Source organism: Callithrix jacchus, chromosome 5 (assembly GCF_049354715.1).
Source record: "Callithrix jacchus isolate 240 chromosome 5, calJac240_pri, whole genome shotgun sequence".
NCBI classification, from domain to species: domain Eukaryota; kingdom Metazoa; phylum Chordata; class Mammalia; order Primates; family Cebidae; genus Callithrix; species Callithrix jacchus.
In genome coordinates this window covers 125,119,515-125,140,850 of record NC_133506.1, presented here as the reverse complement: position 1 = coordinate 125,140,850, position 21,336 = coordinate 125,119,515, and the positions used below count along the sequence as shown (strand labels likewise).

The 21,336-nt window shown below is 35.0% G+C and overlaps 1 protein-coding gene across 8 annotated transcripts in view; it reads left to right on the top strand.

Moving 5' to 3' along the window:
- The window catches only part of ABCA6 (ATP binding cassette subfamily A member 6), a 66,649-nt gene that overhangs the window by 6,831 nt on the left and 38,482 nt on the right, over positions 1–21,336 (top strand). For all 8 annotated transcript variants that reach the window (XM_078374512.1, XM_002748663.6, XM_035301641.3 and 5 more), the window contains exons 7-10: positions 3,449–3,590; positions 7,933–8,118; positions 12,153–12,300; positions 13,787–13,955. In XM_078374512.1, the coding sequence (XP_078230638.1) occupies positions 3,449–3,590; positions 7,933–8,118; positions 12,153–12,300; positions 13,787–13,955 (645 nt within the window). The remainder of the gene's footprint in view (positions 1–3,448; positions 3,591–7,932; positions 8,119–12,152; positions 12,301–13,786; positions 13,956–21,336) is intronic.

Sequence of the window (21,336 nt, the reverse complement as noted above, 5' to 3'; positions counted from 1 at the left end):
AGACTTTCTCATGTTGAAGAGCATATGATTATATAAAAGTTGACTTGTGTTCAGGGGTTTGGCCACAAGGCATAGACTTTTTTGAAGCAAGTAAATAATATAAATGTTGGAATTAAATGAGAGAACCCACATAATATACCCAGGACATACAACACATAGGCTGGCATGTAGGAAGGCCTTAGTAAGGTCATTTGCTTTATATATTGACATTTATATATTACCCCCCACTCCACATATAACTTTAAGTAAAATAATGTGTGTACACATATATATGTAATATATAGACATATATATACATTACATATGTATACATACTTGAGTGTGTGTACATACACACACACACATATATATGTACAACATATATGTGTATATATGTAGGTAGATATAGGTATTTGTATTATAATAAAGACCAATAATTAGGAGTAGAAATAAAGACCTAACAAATAGGCGAGGCATGCTGGCTCACACCTGTAATCCTATCACTTTGGGAGGCCAAGGCAGGTGGATCACCTGAGGTCAGGAGTTCGAGACCAGCCTGGCCAACATGGTGAAACCTTGTCTTTACTAAATATACAAAAGTTAGCCAGGTGTGGTGACACACGCCTGTAAGCCCGGCTACCCGGGAGGCTGAGGCAGGAGAATTGCTGGAACCTGGGAGGTAGAGGCTGCAGTGAGCTGAGATTGTGCCACTGTACTCCAGTCTGGGTGACTGAGCGAGACTTCATCTCAAAAAAAAAAAAAACAAAAAAAGACCTAGCAAATAATCAGTAGGTAAGATTAGCAGATAGGAATGCAAAGCATACAAGCTCCAAGCTTCCAAAAGGTCAAAGCAGAGAATTTTGCAATACTATCAGTGACAAAATCCATACTGACTAGAAAAAGTAAAAAAGGAAAAAATAATCTGTTAATTTTACCCCAAAAGAAATATAACATTTGCTATATTAAATCCTGGGAGATGTTTTACTGTTTACTCCCTGTATCAAGCAAATACTCTTTATGGTTTTGGAACTACCTGGAATGAATGATAGATTACATATCAATTTCTTGTGAGCCACGTGTTACCTGAAATAAAACTATGGTCCAGTAAAATTTTAATTTTCTATAAAATATATTTTATTAATAGAGAGAATCTTAATTCTAATATACATAAATTGTAAGATAGAAAAAGAAGAACCTATGTCTTCAAATAAAGAAGGGAGAAGGAGAAGTTTTTGCAGTGGAACTTTGGGAAGTACAAAAGAATGGACTTAGAGCCTCCCATGGAGTCTATAGGAGGGAACCCCTGTACAGGGACCTCTGTACTGATCAGGGAATGTCATATCGGACAGTGTCCCTGCAGTCACCTGAGACCAGGGAGGCATGAGTCAACTCTATATTAAAGTCAGGAAGGTATGGGACATTTGGGTGTGAATTCATTCTCAGGATAAGTGATTTTTAGTATGTATGCAATCTAAATACTTAGCAAAATAAATTCATATATACATTCTTAAAACTAAAAAGAAAACGATTCTGAAACATTTCTACTAAGTGCAGGATATCTAGTGGAAATAAACTTTATGACAATTTTTTTTTACTAATGTAATAAATGTGAAATGTAATCAGTATTTATTCTTTAAGCATAATGTCTGAATTGCTTTGTTTTTAGCAAAATGGTTTTTATATACTTATTAACATCTGTCTTTCCACTCCACCCCTGCAAGTGGTTCCTTTTTCTTAGTAGTGGTAATTTCTAGGTAATTTCTTTCATTTGTAATGTTCATATCCTGTGGTTTTTCAATTCCTACCTAACGTAGTTCCCTCCTGAATTGAGGAAGTGGGTTCTGCAGAATGTGATATGCTTTTTAAAAATGCTGATGCTTCTAACACAGGCTTAAACATTGTAATGGCATGAAATTTAAAAAGAAGTCAAATAAGCAGTAAATTCAGTGTAAACATGTTTTACTGGGACATATTGATGCAAGGTCCTGATTTTAATAGTTGTGCTATATGCTTCATCTTTTGAATTCTCATTTAATTAGTCAATGACAAGTAGAGGAAAGCTCTCTGGACAGAGATAAGGCCTGCAACTTCATGAACTTTGTTACAAACTTATTTTGTGACCTTGGATTTAACCCCTTAGGGGATTGCAGTTTCCTTATTTTTAAAATGAGACACAGGCTAAATCACGCTACAGGCTTGTTAGATCTAAGATTAAATACTCTTTCTTAATAACCACTTCATAAAAATATCAACTCTAGCCCATTTAAAGCAAATAGTGCAAACATTTAAAGGTGCAGCTGCTTTATACAAGTTTAAGTGAAGAAATTATGAATAGGAATAGAGAAAATAGAATGGGCTTAGTAGAGTTGTGAAATTTCGATTTTCTGCTATGAAAGAGACTGGAGGCGCTACCTGCTGAGACCCTCATGAATAGTCAAATTATCAACTGCCACAGTATTCATAGAGTTACTTGATTGATCAGAGGTTTAAGTTGCTTCCAATTCTACAGTTAGAACGGTATAGAAATATCTAACAAAACTGAAGATACAAAATGCTTAGAAACATTCTTGTACATATTTCTCAAAAAAGATAAGTATGAGAATGTTCTTGGCATTGTAGGAGAAAAAAATGGAAATAATCCAAATTTCCATAGGCAGCAGAATTTTGGGTCATATTCTAATAAATATTATACAGCAGTGTATCATATTGTTAATGTTGATTGATAAAGGCAATGTGCAGAAGAATACATACATATGATATTGTTGATACTGTTTAATACAATACTCATACTATTTATACAATACATGCACACAGAGCTGTTGTCTAATGCGTAGGTACCAACAAGGCACAAGGGCCCAGCTGTGCTTATAGTCACTTAATTGATTTTGGCATCCTTTTTTTTTTTTGAGATAGAGTCTTGCTCTGTTGCCCAGGCTTGAGTGCCATAGCACTATCTCGGCTTACTGCAACCTCTGCCTCTCAAGTTCAAGCGATTCTCCTGCCTCAGCTTCCTGAGTAGCTAGGATTACAAGCATGCACCACCATGCCCTGCTAATTTTTTTTTGTATTTTTAGTAGAGATGGGTTTTACCATGTTGATCAGGCTGGTCTGGAACTCCTGACCTCAAATGATCCACCCGCGTTGGCTTTCCAAAGTGCTGGGATTAGAGGCATGAGCCACCATGCCTGGCCTTGGCACCCTTTTTTATTGGTTGGTACCTTTACCAGTGTTCAGTATCTATCACCTCTGTGTGCATTCGTGGTAAAGGTAATGAAAACGAATGGCAATTACGAAGGAGAATTGCCATTGAAAAAAGGTATGCAATGAACTTCTGCTGTCAGATTAACAATAGAGTTATTAATCAAAGGTACAAGGGTAGTTGTTACATTGTTCTTTAGATGCTTTTGTATATATTAAATATTTTGTAAATAAGTTAACATGATTTATATAACTTTTTGTTTTTATTTAGGTTCTCCTGGGGTTTAATCTATGCTGGCTTCATCTTTATTATTTCCATATTCATTACAATGATCATAACACTCACCCAAATTGTAATCATGACTGGCTTCATGGTCATATTTATACTCTTTTTCTTATATGGCTTATCTTTGGTAAGTTCATACATTTATTACCACTTTCTCTGCTTTAGATCTTAGCTATATGTAGCTAATATTAATGCCCTAATAAGTTACTACAATCACTACTTTCATGTTCATCATGTGTATGCACAAGTGTGAATGTCCTTGCATGTACTTGAGATAGTTTCTATGGAGTGAAAAAATTATGTAATCAAAAAAAAATTTGACCTGTCTTTTGCATAAAGGTCTGAACTAATGAAATTATGTATCAAAAAGAAAAAAATGATACTGACTCTAAAAATATCAAAGCCTTTTCTGTATAATTATTGAGGTTATTTTTTTCAGAAATTAGCATTTTTATTTTTATTTATTTATTTATTTTTAATTGCATTTTAGGTTTTGGGGTACATATGCAGAACATGCAAGATAGTTGCATAGGTACACACATGGCAGTGTGTTTTGCTGCCTTCCTCCCCTTCACCCACATTTGGCGTTTCTCCCCAGGCTATTCTTCCCCAGCTCCTCCAAGCTGTCCCTCCCCTATTCCCCCCAATAGACCCCAGTGTGTAGTACTCCCTTCCCTGTGTCCATGTGTTCTCATTTTTCATCACCCACCTATGAGTGAGAACACGCAGTATTTCATTTTCTGTTCTTGTGTCAGTTTGCTGAGAATGATGTTCTCCAGATTCATCCATGTCCCTACAAAGGACACGAACTCATCATTTTTGAATGCTGCATAATATTCCATGGTGTATATGTGCCACATTTTCCAAGTCCAGTCTATCATCGATGGGCATTTAAATTGGTTGCAGGTCTTTGCTATTGTAAACAGTGCTGCATGAACATTTGTGTGTGTGTGTCCTTATAGTAGAACAATTTATGGTCCTTTGGATATATACCCAGTAATGGGATTCCTGGGTCAAATGGAATTTCTATTTCTAAGGCCTTGAGGGATTGCCACACTGTCTTCCACAATGATTGAACTAATTTACACTCCCACCAACAGTGCAAAAGTGTTCCTATTTCTCCACATCCTCTCCAGCATCTGTTGTCTCCACAATTTTTAATGATTGCCGTTCCGTTCTAACTGGCGTGAGATGGTATCTCAATGTAATTTTGATTTGCATCTCTCTAATGACCAGTGATGATGAGCATTTTTTCATATGTTTGTTAGCCTCATGTATGTTTTCTTTTGTAAAGTGTCTGTTCATATCCTTTGCCCATTTTTGAATGGGCTTGTTTGTTTTTTTCCTGTAAATCTGTTTGAGTTCTTTGTAGATTCTGGGTATCAGCCCTTTGTCAGATGGGTGAACTGCAAAATTTTTTCCCATTCTGTTGGTTGCTGATTCACTCTAATGACTGTTTCTTTTGCCGTGTAGAAGCTGTGGAGTTTGATTAGGTTGCATTTGTCTATTTTGGCTTTTGTTGCCAATGCTTTTGGTGTTTTGTTCATGAAGTCCTTGCCTACTCCTATATCCTGAATGGTTTTGCCTAGATTTTCTTCTAGGATTTTTTATGGTGCCAGGTCTTATGTTTAAGTCTTTAATCCATCTGGTGTTAATTTTAGTGTAAGGTGTCAGGAAGGGGTCCAGTTTCTGCTTTCTGCACATGGCTAGCCAGTTTTCCCAACACCATTTATTAAACAGGGAATCCTTTCTCCATTGCTTGTTTTTGTCAGGTTTATCAAAGATTGTATGGTTGTAGATATGTTGTGTTGCCTCCAATGCCTCTGTTCTGTTCCATTGGTCTATATCTCTGTTTTGATACCAGTACCATGCTGTTTTGATTACTGTAGCCTTGTAGTATAGTTTGAAATCTGGTAGTGTGATGCCTCCCGCTGTGTTTTTTTTGCTTAGAATTGACTTGGCTATGCAGGCTCTCTTTTGGTTCTATATGAAGTTCATGGTGGTTTTTTTCCAGTTCTTTTCCAAGAAATTCAATGGTAGCTTGATGGGGATAGCGTTGATTCTGTAAATTACTTTGGGCAGTATAGGCATTTTCACGATATTAATTCTTCCTAACCATGAACATGGAATGTTTCTCCATCTGTTTGTGTCCTCTCTGATTTCACTGAGCAGTGGTTTGTAGTTTTTCTTGACGAGGTCCCTTACGTTCCTTGTAAGTTGTATTCCTAGGTATTTTATTCTTTTTGTAGCAATTGTGAATGGCAGTTCATTCTTGATTATGCTCTCTTTAAGTCTGTTCTTGGTGTATAGGAATGCTTGTGATTTTTGCACATTGATTTTATATCCTGAGACTTTGCTGAAGTTGCTTATCAGTTTTAGGAGTTTTTGGGCTGAGATGATGGGGTCTTCTAGGTATACTATCATGTCGTGTGCAAATAGAGACAATTTGGCTTCTACCTTTCCTGTTTGAATACCCTTTATTTCTTTTTCTTGCTTGATTGCTCTGGCTAGAACTTCCAGTACTATATTGAATAGGAGTGGTGAGAGGGGGTATCCTTGTCTAGTGCCAATTTCAAAGGGAATGCTTCCAGTTTTTGTCTATTTAGTATGATATTGGCTGTTGGTTTTTCGTAAATAGCTTTTATTTCTTTGAGATACATTCCATTGATACCGAGTTTATTGAGGATTTTTAGCATAAAGGGCTGTTGAATTTTGTCGAATGCCTTCTCTGCATCAATTGAGTAATCATGTGGTTTTTGTTTTTGGTTCTGTTTATGTGGTGAATTACGTTTATAGACTTGTGTATGTTCAACCAGTCTTGCATCTCCAGGATGAATCCTACTTCATCATGATGGATAAGTTTTTTGATGTGCTGTTGCAATTGGCTTGCCAGTATTTTATTGAAGATTTTTGCATCTATGTTCATCATGGATATTGGCCTGAAGTGTTCTTTTCTTGTTGAGTCTCTGTTGGGTTTTGGTATCAGGATGATGTTAGTCTCATAAAATGATTTGGGAAGGATTTCCTCTTTTTGGATTATTTGGAATAGTTTCAGAAGGAATGGTACCAGCTCCTCTTTGTGTGTCTGGTAGAATTCGGCTGTGAACCCATCTGGACCTGGGCTTTTTTTGTGTGGTAGGCTCTTAATTGCTGCCTCAACTTCAGACCTTGTTATTGGTCTATTCATGGTTTTGGCTTCCTCCTGATTTAGACTTGAAAGGACACAGGTGTCCAGGAATTTATTTATTTCTTCCAGGTTTAGTAGTTCATGTGGATAGAGTTGTCTGTAATATTCTCTGATGATGGTTTGAATTTCTGTGGAAGCTGTGGTTATTTCCCCTTTATCATTTTTTATTACATCTAATTGGTTGTTCTCTCTTTTCTTTTTTATCAGTCTGGCTAGTGCTCTGTCTATTTTGTTAATCTTTTCAAAACACCAGCTCTTGGATTTATTGATTTTTTGAAGGGTTTTTTGTGTCTCTATCTCCTTCAGTTCTGCTCTGATCTTAGTTATTTCTTGTCTTCTGCTAGGTTTTGAGTTTTTTTGATCTTGCTCCTCTAGCTCTTTCAATTTTGATGATAGGGTGTCAATTTTGGATCTCTCCACTCTTCTCATATGGGCACTTATTGCTACATATTTTCCTCTAGAGACTGCTTTAAATGTGTCCCAGAGATTCTGGTATGTTGTGTCTTCGTTCTTGTTAGTTTCGAAGAGCTTCTTTATTTCTGCCTTCATTTCATGGTTTATCCAGTCAACATTCAAGAGCCAGTTGTTCAGTTTCCATGAAGCTGTGCAGTTCTGAGTTAATTTCTGAATTCTGAGTCTAACTTGATTGCACTATGGTCTGAGAGACTGTTATGCTTTCAGTTGTTTTGCATTTGCTGAGGAGTGCTTTACTTCCAATTATGTGGTCAATTTTAGAGTAGGTGTGATGTGGTGCTGAGAAGAATGTATAAGTTATTTTTGAGGGGTGGGCCCATTTTTTTCCCCATAAGGGTGCCCATCACATGGTTGCTGATTACAATATCTCTTCTCCCTCTAATATTCTGTTTCATACTCACTTCTTATTTCACTCCCCTCTCCCTTCTCTGAAGAGGGGCTTCTAATTTCCACCCTCCAGGATGCTCTCTGCAGAGAGTGTGTAGAGTCCTCCTCTTACATTAATTTAGCTTCATTACATTAATTTGGCTCCAAGCCTGCATTTCTGCTCCATCCTCAGCTCTTATTCCAGCTTTTCCTTCACCCTTTCCTCAGCAACAAAAGCCCAGCATTTGAGTAGAACAAATAAGGATCCTCTTTAAAAAGACGTTGAGGAAAGAACAGACTCATTCTACCATAATATTTTCACCATTTTCTCACTGATAAATATTTATGTTATGATATAAAAATCATTATTTGATTGGGCTGCCAATGATTCTCTGTGAGCTAAATACACATATAACAGCTGAATGTCTTTTCTCTCTTGCAGGTAGCTTTGGTGTTCCTGATGAGTGTGTTGTTGAAGAAAGCTGTCCTCACCAATTTGGTTGTGTTTCTCCTTACCCTCTGTTGGGGATGTATGGGGTTCACTGTATTGTATGAACAGCTTCCTTCATCTCTGGAGTGGATTTTGAGTATTTGTAGCCCTTTTGCCTTTACTGCTGGAATGACTCGGGTAAGAGCCTAGTTAATTGGTTTATTACTGAAATTTCAAAAGAATTAGATACTTTATACCCTTCAGGATCAGCACTACTCAAACTAAGAGCTTCTATTCTAAGCAATTTTTCTAAAGTTAAACTTTAAACTGTTATTATTACATTGTAGAAAAAGTGTTATCTCACAAAGAAACAAATTTTTAAAAATCCTGCAGATTTCACCTCTCAGATTTATTTTCATTTTGAAGTATTTTCTTCCAGTTTTTTTCCCTTATATACAAATATTTACTTTTATTGCTATTCATTTAACATAATAAAAATATCTGCTAGTTTATTAAAAATTGTTACATAAACCTACTTTTAAAATATTTTATTGTATGGCCTATGAATATGAAGAACTTTCCAAACACAAGTATAGTTTAACAGGTAATTATAAAGTAAATCAAAATAATTTGATTTACTTTATATTCTAATTTACTTTAAATTCTAATCCGTGAATTAGATGAAATAGATAATAGAAATAAATTAGATAATTATAAAGTAAATAAAAGTATCCATGAAATAGTATGTCACCACCAGTCACAAACCCCTCAGAACACTCCTTCTCCCTAAAGGTAAAAATTCTATGATATTCACTTCTTTGCTTTTCATTACCACCTAAGTATGTGTTTTTAAATAGAAGTTTTTGGTTTTGCATGTTTTAAACTCCATAGAAGTGATGTTGCACAAAGTTTATTTTTGAAAATCTCTCTTTTCTGCACTCAACATGATGTTTTTAGGTGGCAGCACAGTTTTTGTGCAGCTGTAGTGCTATTAGCATTGTGTTATTAGTATTAGCATACTATCAATTTTCTTATTGATAGATGATAATTTTTAGTTTTTGACTATTTTTAATAAAACTACTACAAATATTTGAGTACACATTTTCTACTGAATATGGACATTCCATTCTGTTCAGTATGTTAATGTAACAACAGAATAGTGTGGCTGAATATACAAATATTAATCTTCGTAGCTACCACCAAATATTTTTCCAGAGTGGTTACATCACTTTAGTTTTACACCGACAATGTTTCAGAATTCCAGTTTTTCCAATGCTTCATCAGGATTTGCTATTGCCAGTATCTCAAATTTTAGTCATTCTGATAGTTATGCAATAATATATCCTTCATCAAGTTGTGTTTCCCCGACTATTGATGAAGTTGAATACCTTTGTATATGCTTAGTGGATTACGAATTTTCTTTTTTGTAAATTACCTATCCAGGTCTTTGGGCCATTTTTTCTCTGAGTTTTCTATCTTCTTGTTATTGCTTTGTAAGAATTCCTTACACATGCAAAACATTCGACATTTTATTATTATTATTATTATTATTTAAGACCTTTATTAACAGGTGCTTGCAGTTTGTTGACTTTTTTGAAAAAATCAAGTTGTAAACTTTTATTACAAATTAAAAATTAAGTTCTTAAAAATCTCAACTTGACCAGATATGAAACAATTTAAAAACCTTTAAAGGCATATTAAGAAAAACCAGGCTTTTTTAAAAAACACATTTGTTATTACCAAAAAGAGACATCTTTAGGTAAAAATAATAAAAACCCCATGCTGCATAGACAATGCAGATAGTTCTATTTATCTGGTCAACGGGCAAAAGCAAGCACTTAAGGTCTTCAGCTCCAATCTTTTGTTCATTTCTCATTGCTGGAATTTCTTATTTCTTCTTGTCGTTATTTATTTGCTAGCTTTTTCCTCTCTTATTGGTACCTGTGATGAACAGAGATAAATAATTTTTATAAAGTCTAATTTTTCACATTTCTCTTTTCTGTAGAATGCTTTTTAAAAAAATCAGTTTAAGCAATCATTGCCTACACCAAGTTTACAAAGATATTTTCTGCTGTTTTTCTACAGTATTGACTGGTTTAGCTTTTACATTAAGATATAAAATCCATATCAATAAAACTTTTGTATTTGTATAGGTAGAGGCAATATAATTTTGCTACACAAATATCCAATTTCTCCAGTTCAATTTATCAAATAGACTATCTTTTCCTTGAATGAATTGCAATCTTTCTTTTATCATAATCAATCATGTATTGGCCAAAATGCCTGTCCTTGCACTGTGGCCACATTGTCCTAATTGTTTTGCTTTATCATATGTCTTGATATCTGGCAGTAGCAGTTTTACCTCTTTAATCTCCTTTTCAAGAGAGTTTTGTCTATTCTAATTTCTTTACAATTATGTACATTTTAGAATTAGCTTATCAATTTACATAATCACACATGTATATGCCTGTACAAAGCTATTAAGAATGTGATGCAGTTGAATATTTTAATCAATTTGAAGAAAACTGTCATCTTTTCTTCAGCCATGAACATAACATATCTTTGCATTCATTTAAGTGATCTTCAATTTTCTTTAATAATTATTTTATTTTTATTTTTATTTTGAGACAAAGTCTTGCTCTGTCACCCCAGCTGGAGTCTACAAACACAGCTCACTGCAGCCTTGGCTTCCTGAGCTTAAGTGATCCTCCCTTCTCAGCCTCACAAGTAGCTAGGACTATAGGCACATACCACCATACCTGACTAATTTTTAATTTTTGTAGAGAGTTGGTCTCACTGTGTTACTCAGGCTAGTCTCAACCTCCTGGGCTCAAAAAAGTGATCCTCCCAACTTAGCCTACCAAAGTGCTGGGATTACGGGTATGACGAATGCACCTGGCCTGTTTTAGTTTTCCTTGTAAAGGTCTCACACATTTTTATTTGATTTGTTCCAATGCTTTTGATATTTTTCATGCTATTATAAATAGCATCCATGTTTAAATTCTTCTTTTTAAATATTTGTTGTTAATGTAGAGAGATGAAACTGATTTCTGTACGTTGGCATTATAGCCAGCATACTTGTTATATTCTCTCATTAAACCCAATATTTTTCTGAGTTTTATGCTGAAATTAGGTATAATCATGTCGTCTGCAGATAATGATGGCTTATATTTTTCCCATAACAATCCTTATGCTTTTTATTTCTTTTTCCTACTTTCCTGCAAAGGTCCAGACCTCTATTAAAGTAAAGAATAGAAATGCAGACAAAATAAAAGCTTTTGACATTGTAACATTAAGCATGACACTTATTGTTAATCTTGGCACATGTAATTCACCAGATTAAGGAAGATTCATCTTCTTAGTTTGTGAAGATATTTTCTTTATTATGAATAGATACTAAATTTTACCAAACGGTTTTTCTGTGTCTATTAAATGGATCACATTATTTTCCTATTTTGTCTGTTTTATGTTGAATTACATTGATAGATTTTCAAATGTTAACCCAATTTGGGATTCCTAGAATAAATTCAACTTTATCATGAAAATGTTAACATTTTAACATAGACTGAGAAGCTATATAATGTGCAGGGTAAGGAATTTGAATTAGGAGTAAGACTTTCTCTGTTCTAATTTCACTTAGCCACTTTTGGTTACTTGACTTTGCTGTGCCTTAGTTTCATCACAAGTGAAATGAAGATTAAAAGCTCATTATTTTTATATACCTTATTGCTTATCTGATAGGGTTTTGAGCAAGATTGAATGGGATAATATGCAAAACATGTAGAATAGTGCCTAGAACATAGTCGTTGTTATTATATGGCAAAATTCTAAATACAAACTTTTGTGTGAAATAATAACTAGAAAAAGAGGTAAGTTCTCTTTTTATCTAATTAGAGGCTTCCAAGAATTTCTCATATTCTTGCCAAACTTTTTATTTCCTTTGTTGCCCAGAATAGATATTTGTGTTATTGCAATGATTTTATAAAAACAAATGAATTATAAATTCTTATACTTAGAACATTGTATTTATTAAATAAATGTTTCCTCCTAGTTTTTTTTCACCATAAAATAGAAATATTTTGATCAGTACCTTTATTGACTTATTTATGTATTTGAGTAGTAACTACTAAGGGCCTCTTGAAAAAGCTAGTTAATAAATTAATACTTTTTGCTGCTTTGTCAACTTATTTACTTATTTAATTTAAACATTTATTATTATTTTTGAATCTTAGGTGATCAAACTGGATTATAACTTGAATGATGTAATTTTTCCTGACTCTTCAGGAGACTCATATACAATGATAGCAACTTTTTCTATATTGCTTTTGGATGGTCTCATCTACTTGCTATTGACGTTATACTTTGACAAAATTTTACCCTGTAAGTAATAGTGAGTTTTTCTCTGACCACTACAGTTATTAATTACACTAAACATATATTTTTAAGGTTATATAGACTTTTTAAATGAGTATTTCCCATTTCAAACTAATAAGTTCTTTATTTCTACTTCATAATTTTAATGGTCTGATGACATTTTTATGTAAAAACAATTATTCTTATGACTTTACTATAACAATATATTTATGTGACAACAATAATTATAATATATCTTGTAATTATGCAGTAATTAAGTAATGTTAGGTTTTCATGTATCCCTGAAAGCATTTTGAAAAGGTCATTTTAGGATTTGTGTCAGAACAAGATGAAATAAATTAATTCTTATGATGGTTAGGATGGCAGAAGGCCATTATACTATGGAAGTGCTTCCTCGTGAATATTTGTTCAGCATTATTCTCAAAATGTTTTATATACTGTTTATATTTACAGAAATTAATTTCCCAGTTAGATTACCTTGCAAACAATCAAAAATTTCACCTAAACCAGAATTTTTTCACACATACTAGAATCAGAAAGCTTTTTTCTTGACACAGTTTTTCTGTTTATCCTCTTATTTTATATGTACCTTCCACTTTGACTATATTTAAGGTTGTCTTGCAGGTTTTCTGTGAATGTACTGGTACATATTCCTGTCTTTCTGTGACTTCTGGTTGATACGTGAAGGCCCTTGATAATAAATTCAACTTCATTTTTTTAAACTGGAAAAATATATTTAAAATATCACTATAAATTTATTCTAAACAAATACATTTTATCCATGTATTCATGACTAAGCAGGAATCTATAGATTTCAATATTATATTCAATTATGTTGCTGTGGTCAAATTACCTAAGTTCACAAACATGTCTACAGTTATTTTTATGCACTATATTGAGGCTTTGTGTTTTCCCAAATATTTGGTTTCATAGCATCTCCTAAATTCCTTTTAGATCACATTTTAAAAATTTTTTAATAAATATGTTTATTGGGTGATGCAAATCTGTTTTTCATAAACCTATTATCAAGGCTACTGCAACCCATTGTTAAGACTGGAAAAAAAAGGACATATGTTGGTTTCCTTGATGGGTGTCCGTTTCTACAGATGTAGATGACAGAGGCTCTAAGATCTGTACTAAGGTCTCGATCAGGAAAAAGCTGGAATCCAGCTCAGCTGGTCATACACCTGATAATTTATTTGAACCTCATTTTCCTGTTGACTTTCTTTTTTTTCTTTTAGATCACATTTTATTTATACTTTGTCGAAAGCTCTATTATATTGTCTAACTTTTGTAATATGTTATTTCCTTTGAATTCTCATTGTTTTTGTCATCATCAAGTTGTCTTCTTAATAATAAATAGGATTTTAGAAGAAAAAATTTCTCTATGATGCTTAAAAGTTCAAGACATTCTGCATTGTTGTGAGCAAGGCATCTGTGCTCATTGTTACACTATATTGTTCTCATATTTTGTTGCCTCTTGGTTAATTAGATGGAGATGAGCGCCATTATTCTCCATTATTTTTCTTCAATTCATCATCTTGTTTCCAACACCAAAGGACTGATAATAAGGTTATTGAGAAAGAAATAGAACTTGAGCATCCCTCTGATGATTATTTTGAACCAGTAGCTCCTGAATTTCAAGGAAAAGAAGCCATCAGGTAATCACACTTATAATTAATACTAACATATGAGCACAAGGCTACAGAATTATTAACCAAGAGGAGCAGGGTGAGGTTGTGACAAAATATTGCAGGAGAAGACATTTGTTTTTGTCAGTGTCACTTCGAACTATGCTATTTCCATGATCACCAATTTTTTCTGTTACTTGAAAGGAAAATTCTCCTTGATTATCAGTTCCATATTATATTATCCAGCCACACTTCATCTTACTCCCCTTTCTTCTTCTTTCTCTTGTCCCCACCTTTATTTTATACTTGCTCTTTTCATTCTGTGAACCCCTCTCTCCATAGTTTCATCTGGCTTATATAGTAAGTTGGAAGAAGTAAGAAATTCTGAATCAGAAATTCTTAGATCCTAATACTCTTGTCTCTTATTTGATGTGTAATCTTGGAAAAACGAAATCTTATGAGTCTCAGTGTCTTCTATGAAACAAGAGTAATGTTGACTTTGTAGAGAGGTGTTATGGGATTTGGTATATAACAGAATTGTATGAGGAGCACTTAGGAGTATATTTTTAGCCAGGGATTCTAACTCAGCAGTTTTGGGATTAAACCCAAGTATCATGGATTTCAAAACAGCTCTGTAGATTTTTTTACAAAGTTTGGTACAAAGTTAATGAATCAGAACTTTAAATAGCAGTTGTTTATTTATTAACAGACATTTACTTAGTGCTAAGTACCTGACTTGGACATAATTCCCACAAAGAGCTTACAAGGCAGGTATCTTTATTTAACCCATTTTGAGAATATGAAAAGCGAAGTAATGAAAGCTTAAGTCTTTTAGCCAATATCACACAACTTGTATATGGGGAACTGGAATTGTAATCCAGACTGGCTCTACAGTCTATGCTCTTGACATACTGTTGAGATGTCAGGAGGCAAAAGAGAATCAATAAATAGGGAACCATAGCTAGCAAGTGAAATATTTCCAAGACAAAGAGGCCTAATCCATATACCTAAGCTTCTTTCATCTAGTTCTTAACCAATTTTCTGTTTAAGTTTCCTGAGGGGGGCAACAGGCCTTCTTCTTCTCCAGCTAGGAATATACCAGCTCTATAGAAAATATCTATCCAAACGAGAAAGGCTAAGTGAGGAATAATTCCGTAAAATTCAGTTCCAGTGTCATCAATCCTTTACCAGTTGAGGGTACAAAATTATATTATTATTCAAATTAAAATAATTCTCAGATCCAATATTCTAACAAAATCTGTTACTTACAAAGTTCCAAAAATTTCTTTATTCTTCTACTGCTGCCTAGTGGCCAAAAAAAAAAAGAAAGCAAAATGTCCTCTACCTTCACCTTCCCCCTACCTTCCCCTCTCCTCCCACCCACATCCCCACTGTGCCTCCAACCCTAGCCAATGTATACAGTGTTGACTGGGCATACCTGTCACTTGTTCTGTATTCTTAGCTCCGGTGGAGATCTGAGAAAGTCATGTGATGCAAGGCCTACTCACTAAAACTTTTGGTTCCGTGGTGGGACACCTCACCCCATATCCACACCAAAGCAGGAAAGTAGGCTTAGGCATCCAATATTGTAGTGACAAGGTGGTACATACTCACTCACCGTTAAAGCAGGTCTGGACTGCAAAGCAATCTAAGACTGCCTTTCTACCACCCAACAGTAGATGCAGTTTCCAATCCACAAGTTTTATCTCTTTCTTCTTCACAGTGATTGTTTCTTAGTAGTATCATTGCCCGTCCCCACCTCTAGACAATGTCAAATCTTTTTCAATCAATTCCAACCTGTGAATTCTGTTTTGTATGGATATAAAAGGCACTGAGGTATTTCTTTCCTCCTAGGTGATCTCAGCTTTATATAAAAATGGACTCTTCCCCATTATGTACAAATGCTTTATATACAAAGGAATTCTTCCCCTAAGATACGTAGAGCTTACAGGATATGAAAGCTTTAAGCTCTATATGTATCATGGATATGGATGAAAGCTTGTAGAATTCTAACCAGATCATGATTCTGGATTTGTCAAAATATATATATTTTTAAATTCACAACTGGCTTTTCCTCATTCATAACCCCTAAGTCACATTCTCTCTGGGGGCAATTGTGTACACATATGTACACTCTTGTAACTACAGACCATTCAGGCAATATTCCCAGAACACAGGTAGGATGTCTGCCCCAAATGTAAATGACTGATTTCATATCTAAAGTCTGGAAATGCCAGCTCCTCCTAAATGGAATTTTCTTTATTAAAATAAAACGTTAAAGTTTCACTTCAACAGCCATTCCATTTTACAAAGAAATGCTGATATAAAATACCTGGTCATACTCATCACCTTTTAACTTTGCTTAATTTATTCAGTCATTCAATAAAGATATTGTTGCATTTGCTGGGTTCTTTACTAATATTTAGGGCTACAAAGATGACAATAAACTGTCTGCCAAGGAGCAGACAGCCTAGGGAAGAAGATAAATAGGTACGTGAAATTCAATCTCATAAATGTAGGGATAGAGATATTAACTGTTATATAAACAATAGGAGTCTTAACTACCCTAGTTTAGGGAAATCAAAGAAGACAGCATATATTTTCTTCTGTTTAAATTATTTTTTATTGCATTTTAGGTTTTAGGGTATGTGTGAAGAACATGCAAGATTGTTGCATAGGTACACACATGGCAGCAGGATTTGCTGCCTTCCTCCCCACTACCTATATCTGGAATTTCTCCCCATGCTATCTCTCCCCAACTCCCCACCCCCCACTGTCCCTCTGCTATTTCCCCCCAACAGACCCCAGTGTGTGATGCTCCCCTCCCTGTGTCCATGTGTTCTCATTGTTCAACACTCACCTATGAGTGAGAACATGCAGTGTTTGATTTCCTGTTCTTGTGTCAGTTTGCTGAGAATGATGGTTTCCAGTTTCATCCATGTCCCTACAAAGGACAGGAACTCATCGTTTTTGATGGCTGCATAATATTGCATGGTGTATATGTGCCACATTTTCCCAGTCCAGTCTATCATCGATGGGCATTTGGGTTGGTTCCAGGTCTTTGCTATTGTAAACAGTGCTGCAATGAACATTCGTGTGCATGTGTCCTTATAGTAGAACGATTTATAATCCTTTGGATATATACCCAGTAATGGGATTGCTGGGTCAAATGGAATTTCTATTTCTAGGTCCTTGAGGAACTGCAACACTGTCTTCCACAATGGTTGAACTAATTTACACTTTCGCCAACCGTGTAAATGTGTTCCTATTTCTCCACATCCTCTCCAGCATCTGTTGTCTCCAGATTTTTTAATGATCACCATTCTAACTGGCGTGAGATGGTATCTCAACATAGTTTTGATTTGCATCTCTCTAATGACCAGTGATGATGAGCATTTTTTCATATGTTTGTTGGCCTCATGTATACCTTCTTTTGTAAAGTGTCTGTTCATATCCTTTGCCCATTTTTGAATGCTTGTTTGTTTTTTTTTCTTGTAAATCTGTTTTAGTTCTTTGTAGATTCTGGATATCAGCCCTTTGTCAGATGGGTAGACTGCAAAATTTTTTTCCATTCTCTTGGTTGCTGATTCCACTCTAATGACTGTTTCTTTTGCCATGCAGAAGCTCTGGAGTTTGATTAGGTCCCATTTGTCTATTTTGGCTTTTGTTGCCAATGCTTTTGGTGTTTTGTTCATGAAGTCCTTGCCTACGCCTATGTCCTGAATGGTTTTGCCTAGATTTTCTTCTAGGATTTTTATGGTGTTAGGTCTTATGTTTAAGTTTTTAATTCATTTGAAGTTAATTTTAGTGTAAGGTGTCGGGAAGGGGCCAGTTTCTGCTTTCTGCACATGGCTAGCCAGTTTTCCCAACACCATTTATTAAACAGTGGATCCTTTTTTCATTGCTTGTTTTTGTCAGGTTTGTCAAAGATTGGATGGTTGTAGATGTGTGGCGTTGCCTCTGAGGCCTCTGTTTTGTTCCATTGGTCTATATCTCTGTTTTGGTACCAGTACCATGCTGTTTTGATTACATTAGCCTTGTAGTATAGTTTGAAGTCTGGTAGTGTGATGCCTCCCACTTTGTTCTTTTTACTTAGAATTGACTTGGCTTTGTGGGCTCTCTTTTGATTCCATATGAAGTTTAAGGTATTTTTTTCCAGTTCTGTGAAGAAGGTCATTGGTAACTTGATGGGATAGCACTGAATCTGTAAATTACTTTGGGCAGTATGGCCATTTTTTTTTTTTTTTTTTTTTGCTTATAATTGACTTGGCTTTGTGGGCTCTCTTTTGGTTCCATATGAAGTTTAAGGTGTTTTTTCCAGTTCTGTGAAGAAGGTCATTGGTAGCTCGATGGGGATAGCACTGAATCTGTAATTTACTTTGGGCAGTATGGCCATTTCACAAGATATTGATTCTTCCTAACCATGAACATGGAATGTTTCTCCATCTGTTTGTGTCATTGAGCAGTGGTTTGTAGTTCTCCTTGAAGAAGTCCTTTATGTTCCTTGTTAGTTGTATTCCTAGGTATTTTATTCTTTTTGTAGCAATTGTGAATGGCAGTTTGTTCTGGATTTGGCTCTCTTTAAGTCTGTTATTGGTGTATAGGAATGCTTGTCATTTTTGCATGTTGATTTTGTATCCTGAGACTTTGCTGAAGTTGCTTATCAGTTTCAGGAGATTTTGGGCTAAGACAATCGGGTCTTATAGATATACAATCATGTCCTCTGCAAGTAGAGACAATTTGACTTCCTGTTTTCCTATTTGAATACCGTTTATTTCCTTTTCTTGCCTTATTGCTCTGGCGAGAACTTCCAGTACTATATTGAATAAGAGTGGTGAGAGAGGGCAGCCTTGTCTAGTGCCAGATTTCAAAGAGAATGCTTCCAGTTTTTGCCCATTCAGTATGATATTGGCCTTTGGTTTGTCATAAATAGCGTTTATTATTTTGAGATACATTCCATCAATACCTAGTTTACTGAGGATTTTTAGCATAAAGCGCTGTTGAATTTTGTCAAAGGCCTTCTCTGCATCAGTTGAGATAATCATATGGTTTTTGTCTTTGGTTCTGTTTATGTGGTGAATTATGTTTATAGACTTGCAGATGTTGAACCAGGCTTGCATCCCTGGGATGAATCCTGCTTGATCATGGTGGATAAGCTTTTTGATGTGCTGTTGCAATTAGTTTGCCAGTATTTTATTGAAGATTTTTGCATCTATATTCATCATGGATATTGGCCTGAAGTTTTCTTTTCTTGTTGAGTCTCTGCTGGGTTTTGGTATCAGGATGATGTTGGTCTCATAAAATGATTTGGGAAGGATTCCCTCTTTTTGGATAGTTTCATTAGGAATGATACCAGTTATCATTGGAATAGTTTCATTAGGAATAATACCATACTTTGTATGTCTGGTAGAATTCGGCTGTGAACCCATCTGGACCTGGGCTTTTTTTGGGTGGTAGGCTCTTAATTGCTGCCTCAACTTCAGACCTTGTTACTGGTCTATTCAGGGTTTTGACTTCTTCCTGGTTAGGCTTGGGAGGATGCAAGTGTCCAGGAATTTATTAATGTCTTCCAGGTTTACTAGTTTATGTGCATTGAGTTGTTTCTAATAATCTCTGATGATGGTTTGTACTGTGGTGATATACCCTTTATTGTTTTTTATTGCATCTATTTGGTTATTCTCTCTTTTCTTTTTTATTAATCTGGCTAGTGGTCTATTTTGTTGATCTTTTCAAAAAACCAGCTCCTGGATTTATTGATTTTTTGAAGGTTTTTTTTGTGTCTCTGTCTCCTTCAGTTCTGCTCTGATCTTAGTTATTTCTTGTCTTATGTTAGGTTTTGAGTTTTTTTTATCTTGCTTCTCTAGCTCTTTCAATTTTGATGATAGGGTGTCAATTTTAGATCTCTCCTTGCTTCTCATGTGGGCATTTATTGCAATATATTTTCCTCTAGAGACTGCTTTAAATATGTCCCAGAGGTCTGGTATGTTGTGTCTTCATTCTCGTTGGTTTCGAAGAACATCGTTATATCTGCCTTTATTTCATTGTTTATCCAGTCAACATTCAAGATCCAGTTGTTTAGTTTCCATGAAGCTGTGTGGTTCTTAGTGGACATAATATGTGCATGTGTCTTTATAATAGAAAGATTTATAATCCTTTGGGCATATACCCAGTAATGAGATTGCTGAAACTGGACCCCTTCCTTACACCTTATACAAACATTAACTCCAGGTGGATTAAAGATTTAAATGAAAGACCTAACACCATAAAAAAACTAGAAGAAATCCTATGCAATACCATCCAGGACATAGGCATAGGCAAGAGCTTCATGATTAAAACACCAAAAGCAATGGCAACAAAAGCCAAAATAGACAAATGGGATCTAACCAAATTTAAGAGCTTCTGCACAACAAAAGAAACTGTCATTAGAGTGAACTAGCAGCCAACAGAATGGGCAAAAATTTTTTGCAATCTACCCATCTGACAAAGGGCTAATATCCAGAATCTCCAAAGAGGAAAAAACAACTCCATCAAAAAGTGGGCAAAGGATATGCAGTTTTAGAGCACTTAATTATCAAACCTGGCTTTACATTAGACTCATTTGGAAGAACATTAAAAATATCCCAATCCTCAGCCTTCACTGCTCAGAGAAAGTCATTATCCCAGATCAATTAATATCAATCTTTTTTGTGTATGAAATCTGCAGAGAAGTAATTAATATGAATCTAATATGAATCTCTGAGGGTCATTTGCAGGCATCAGTTCCTTTGGAATTCTAATGTGTATTCACCGCAGATAACCACTGATTAAGAGCAGTGTGTGTGTGTGTGTAACAGAGAGAAAGAAAAAAGAGAAAGAGACTATCTAGCAAACCATTAGATGTGTGAGTCTAAAGATCAATGAAAAGGGTGGGGTCAGCATTAGGTTGATGCTAAAACAAAAAATCCAATGAGAAAACTTCTGGAGAGAGTCTCAAATGAGAAGATCCATCATATACATGAAGAACCTTGACACCAAGATGATGTGTCTGATGAAAGAAGAGGACTTTATTAGGAAACAGAGAAGGAACATTAAGAAAAATAGGAAGCAAAGCAAGTAAGTCCGGAATACAGACACCACTAACAAAGAAAAAGTCATCAACAGTGACTTAAAATCCAATATGTAAGAATGGAAAAGTATTTGTTGTATTTTATAATTAAGAGGTCACTAATGATTTCATTATGAAGTGGTTTACTGGAGTGGTGAGTTCAGCAATCAGAGTGCAATTGAAGAGGAATTAAAGGTCAGGAGGTGAAAATGGCAAGTTTACAAAGGCAAGTTTACTTTGAGAATTTTGTAAAATACAGGGAGAGAGAAATTAAATTGTGTTAAAGCAGAAGTGAGTTCAAAGAGGAGCTGTTGGAGAGGACACTAT